The following is a 5,550-nucleotide window of genomic DNA, read 5'->3' as shown; positions in this document are numbered from 1 at the left end:
GGTCATTTAGAGTAAGTTCAGATAAGATGTTTTGATACCTGATGTACAGGGTCATCCTTCTTTTGGCTCTTTTGTAATTTGGGTATTAAAAGGACCAAACCAAGGTGCATTGGGTCCTTCTTCTATGGGCCCCTCCTATTATTGTATTGTATCCAGTGAGTAAATAATACTGTAACAACAACGACGTAAGAGCAACCACAGCCATGAGACGGACCAAATACCAAAAGTAAGACTAAAAACCAAAAAAATTTGGTATTCTGGGTGTTCAAGCGCAGTGGTAGAACACCAAATTTGGTGAAGCGTAACTTATACACACGCCCGATGTCAGACGGAAATTATATTCACGTTTGTTGATTAGGCGGCTTTATATTATGCGTTTGAGTGAAACGTAGGTATAATGCACGTTTGATTGAGGCGTAGGTATAATTAACGCCGGATATGGGACGGGGATGGAAAGTGCGTCTACAGGGACGGGGATTAAAAGTGCGTCCCATTCATACGGAGATATAAAGTGCGTATGTTTCGGGCGTTAATGGCTTATGCGTCTGGGTGAGACGTTTATACAAGATGCGTTTGATTGGGGCGTTTATAGAAGGAGCGTCTGAATGGGGCGTGCCCAAATTTGGGGAGCTGACCTTTGGGATTGTACGGAGATATACCTCTATAGGTTTAATTAAGTAAAAAAGAGAGATGATTATATGTTTCTCGTTTTAGAAAGCAACGAACGATGAAGGGTAGGGGACCATGTATTCCTCCTAATGATGCACCACTGTGACCTAACTTCAACTGCTTCAGATTGCAATCCTCTTTAGTCTGCATTTCATCATCTTTTGGAGAATCCCAAAGGTCAGCTCCCCTACATTACGCCTGCTAACAAACGTACATTAAAGATACGCCTCGCCCAGACGTACATTAAAGTTACGCCTCACCCAGACGTACATTAAAGATACGCCTAGACACAGACGCTCACAATACATGCGCCCAACCCAGACGTTTTTTATAACTGCGCCTCATTCATACGCCCTTTATACATCCGTCCCATTTCAGGCGTAAGTATTAACATCGTCTGACGCGTTTGAAGGGGGCGGAGTTTATACATGCGCCTGACTCATACGGTGATTATATGCTCGCCTGATTGTATACGGTGATTAAACTTACGCCTGGTATCATACGCTCCTAATACTTCCGTCCCACTATATCTTTTTTAGTCTGGGCCGACGACCACATTTGGTCTCAAACCCTAAATTTGGCGACTAAATTTGGGTTTACTCCTCACCACTGCGATACTTTCTGGGACCAAATTTGGGTTTAGTACCCAAATTTGGTCGTGACTGTGGTTGCTCTAATACTGTGTATGTGCACAGTAATCTGGAATCACTTCTTTCTTAATATGGCAAAACCTCTCGATAGCAGTTTAGGAGTTCAAAAGCAAGCAATTTGGTAAAGGTTCGGAACTCATCTTTCACAATGCAGAATTTATAACCTTGATCCGACAATGGTGACTAAGATTAAGAGACTAATAATGGGTTTATGAACATATATTTCAAACGTATGTTTGTATAGCAACTAATACAATACATATCATATATTATGACCATGGACAGAAGGAGGGAAGAAGCTGAGACAATCATTTTCGAAATAAATGGATTGAATCACCTGATCAAACTCTATCCAACCACAAGCCTATTAATCTCTCCCTCTGCTATCAGATAAGTTGTAGACATCCTGAACTTAAACAAGAAAGAAATACATACATGCGACAACTAGGCTTAAGGTAAGACTTGAGCATGAACATGAACATGTACTGTACAGTTGATTTTTTTTCCATTAACGGCATAAATGAGAAGAAGCCCTGTTAATAACCTAAGTTCATGGGTATGGATCATATATAATGGGCGCATGCTATCACCTTCTTTCTTTTTCTTGTTTCCCCACATAATTAAGAAAGAACCCATCAGCGATTCCACAGTTCTCATTTAGAGAATTATTTGCGTGGCGCACTCATCCTTTTCTTCTTCTTTATTTTCTGTACAAATGGAAGTCACTCTGAAGAAATTTGTTTATAGCTTTTGCTTGTTTGAACACGTACAGTTCACTTGATTATTGTTGAGTGTCTGCAAAATTATGCCAAAATTGTAAAGCGAAAGAAGTATAAGTTGCTTGCAAGGGTTTATTTTGGTTTTTGAGTAACACGGAATTTACCTTAACTTGTGTTTGGAGATCCTTAATGTACTCAACAGCTAAGTCTAACATGTCTGCTGTGTTGGTTTGCTGCCACAAAAACAAGATTTACAATTCTTAGTTCTCTGCAAATATAAGAACAGAAACTAGTGTGCCATAGAAGTGAAATTATGCTTTTGAAATTTTACCTTGTCCATATTTGGCACAAGCTCTTGTAGTTTTCTCATTCGTTCACTTATCCGGGTTCTTCTTACCTGAACAAAAACATCCAACCCGGTGAGAAACATTTCAACTCTGAGTTCATAATTACATTTGGAAGGACCGAAAAATAGAAAAGTATTGAGTAATTGCTAGTTAAGATATAGCTAAGACTTAAATTCCTATCACCAGGACATAAACAAAGGAATTACCCTCTCTGCAATGCTTCTTGGGTGTGTGGCACAACCACGCTTAGCTCGAATCTTACAAGGTACAGAGTCTTGATATTGTAAAATGGCTGCCATTTCTGCTGAATTTTTTGGCAAACTAAAATGGTGGGTCAGGCCAGTGGTATGGTTTCCGACTTCTCCACTCTGATTCAAAAATAAAAAGAATAATTACTCACAAATTAAACAGAAAAGCTAGTTCAAACGAAAAACGCAATCCATTATTGCTTCACCTGTGCTTCTGATGGATTCATCATTTTGTTATTGATATCTCTAGCTCTTTTAACACCAGTGTAATTCTCAAGTCCATCATCCCACGAAGCAACTGGGAAACCAGGGATGAATCGATTATTACCATTACTCAAACTTCCTTCTTCGCCGCTATTCCCACCTTCACTTTCAATTTCCGATATCTGAGACATTAGTCCTGATGAAGTAGGTGGTCTTGATGGGAAACTCATCTGACTTTTCAGCCTGCTATTCCCCGCAGTCCCCATTCCCCTCATTACTGCGTAACCTGCTAATCGCTAAGTCTAAAATTTTCAGTAAATCGTTACTTAGACATCGCTGTACTTAATAAATGCTTTCACTAGCTCTTTTCCCCCTTTAATGTTGTGATTACAAAGACCATTTAATAGAAGACGAAATAATTATTGGTCGGCTATTTAATTGATATTTCAGCAACTTGGTGATCTAAGTAAGTAGTACTATGTAATATAGTTTAGTCCAAAAGAAGGATCTTTCCAAAAAATCAGACTTCAATTCAAAAACGTTTTTATTGAACTTTTCTAAATCATGCAGTCTTTAAAATATTGACAACTAAGTACTAATTAGGAATCACAGGAGAAGAACTGAAAAAGATTTCAACCCACCCACTTGATGAGTTAAAAAAATTGAAGTCAAGCAACTTGATCTATTCTTTAAATGGTAAAGAAAAAGCATGGATTTCCAAATAAACAAAAAATTTGCTATATCTAGAACTTCAAAGTTATCATCAATTTTCACCTGAAAAGATAAAACTTGATTGAAGTTGGAAACACTACTATGGAATCAAAATTTGTAGAGAATTATAAATCAAAAGAGAAGAACAGTACCGTTTTCGACGTTTAAGTTTGCGAAAAGTCCAGCAGGAGAACTACTATGTCTGATGAGATTTGAAGTAGAATTAGTAGCACTGCCCATCTTCAGAGGTGAAGAATTTTGATCTATGTTCACGGAATTAACACCTCTGTAAGGACTTTCAGTGGGATTTAATGAATTTTGCCTCTGCAGAGAATTTTGTTGGGGTTGTGAGGAAGGAATTGAAGGGTTTTGAAACATCATTTGAGAAGTAGGAGGAAACACATTATTTTCTTCAATAGTTTCTTGTTCCATGAATTGAGGGGTGTTTCTGTTATTAACAGCTGATTTTTCATTAATTTCTCTTAGATCAGAAGAATCATTACCAGCAATAGACATGAATCTAGCAAATATACTCTCTGCTTCTGAAGGACTTGAATGAGTTGGAGGGGGTATGAAATTATCACATCCTCCTTCATCTTCACCATTGATGAGTTTTTCAAGTAAAGAACTTGGAGCAGATCGATATCTCATTAACCCAGAATTAAATTGTTGTTGGTTTTGCTGATGATTTGGTTGACGGCGATGAAAAAGGTTTACATCCATGGAAGCTTCTCTGCTTCTCTGCAAATTATCTCCTCCCCCTCCTCCTTCTGATGAATTCTTAAAAGTTGAAGAAGATGGAAACAAAAGATTCATATCTTTAGCTGAAGTCTGTGAGCCACTATACATCACTACTGCTAGTACTACTAAAACCTTCTCAGTTGATGTGAAACTAGTTGAAAGGATAAAGAAGAAAGATTAGGGATCTTCAACTTTAGCTTTTCTCAACCCAAATCGAATAAAATCTTATCAAAAAGCTTCATTAAAAGTAAAACAGAACAATTCTCTAGATCAAAAACCCATTTTTAACAAAAACCCATAAAAACTATTTCTTCATTTCTAAGTTTTCCCAAAACTTTAAAAAGAAAAATTCCTCTATCCTCCTCTCTCCTTTTTCTCCACCACCATTAAAACAGAGTTCAAATTCACTTGTTATCTTCTTCAAAAACAAGATATATACCCAATCAATCAATCAAAACAACAATATCTTTGAGCCCCAAACGTTATCATCAGCTCTGTCTCTCCTAAAACTCAGCTTCAAAGAGATATAATTTTACCAGAAGAACAAAAACACCAATCTTTTTTCTTCCTTTCTGTTTGTCTCTACTCTCTTTTCTCTATTGTATTTTCTCTACAGACCACCGAAATCAAGGAACAGTATTTTTAGTGTATTAATTTATAAGAATAGAGAGAGAAAGTTGACGACCGTTGTATAAATCTGGTTGGTTATGGTGGATAGAAAAAAAAGCCTACTCCGTCTGTGAAATCCGGCCAATCAGCAATCGCACAAACACTACCAAGCTTTTATATAAATATCCTTAGTTTCCTCCTCTTATTACTGTAATACCACTACGTTTGTCTATGAAGAAGACGTCATAATTGATATGGCCAAAATGACCTAGGAAATAACCTGTTAATTTCTGTGCTTGTATTTGGGCAATGTTTATTTTTATCTATTTTGGGAATAAACAAAGGTTTTTTAACTTCTCTCTTCTTAAACCATGAACAGAAATGAAAAAGTGTAACACAAACGTGAAACCACTTCACCGAAAGATTTGGGTTTTAGCTGAGCCGACACCTCACAAAAAAAAAAAACTTGCCACCAGAGCAATCGGCAGGATTAGGGCTGCACAACGGGTAGGGTGGGTAGGATATGGCATATACCCGCCACCCTACCCGTTTACTGGCGGTTAAGAAAATCTTTACCCGCAACCCTACCCGCCAAATAATGGATAGGGTAGGATACGGTTAAAAAACTGGCGGGTAGGGTAGGGTTGGCGGG

General features: G+C 37.7%; 1 protein-coding gene across 1 annotated transcript; it reads right to left on the bottom strand.

Annotated features, from left to right (window-relative positions):
* Nucleotides 1-1,508: 1,508 nt before the first annotated feature.
* Nucleotides 1,509-4,928, bottom strand: LOC113310101 (transcription factor bHLH130-like). The gene is made up of 6 exons (XM_026558667.1): nucleotides 3,701-4,928; nucleotides 2,840-3,123; nucleotides 2,592-2,753; nucleotides 2,370-2,435; nucleotides 2,203-2,271; nucleotides 1,509-2,114 (listed from the first exon to the last, which is right to left on the bottom strand). The coding sequence occupies exons 1-6, from the start codon at nucleotides 4,395-4,397 to the stop codon at nucleotides 2,061-2,063; spliced, it is 1,332 nt and encodes a 443-aa protein (XP_026414452.1). The 5' UTR covers nucleotides 4,398-4,928; the 3' UTR covers nucleotides 1,509-2,060.
* Nucleotides 4,929-5,550: the final 622 nt, after the last annotated feature.

Source organism: Papaver somniferum, chromosome 9 (genome assembly GCF_003573695.1).
Source record: "Papaver somniferum cultivar HN1 chromosome 9, ASM357369v1, whole genome shotgun sequence".
Lineage (NCBI taxonomy): Eukaryota > Viridiplantae > Streptophyta > Magnoliopsida > Ranunculales > Papaveraceae > Papaver > Papaver somniferum.
This window is presented reverse-complemented; position numbering and strand designations above follow the sequence as displayed.

Excerpts from the sequence above, each read along its gene's own strand:
- LOC113310101 (XM_026558667.1), bottom strand. The coding sequence starts at position 4,397 with ATGTATAGTGGCTCACAGACTTCAGCTAAAGATATGAATCTTTTGTTT. Across the intron at positions 3,124-3,700 it reads AAACTTAAACGTCGAAAACG|GTTACGCAGTAATGAGGGGA; the intron begins GTACTGTTCTTC and ends AGCGATTAGCAG. Across the intron at positions 2,754-2,839 it reads TGAATCCATCAGAAGCACAG|AGTGGAGAAGTCGGAAACCA; the intron begins GTGAAGCAATAA and ends TTTTTGAATCAG.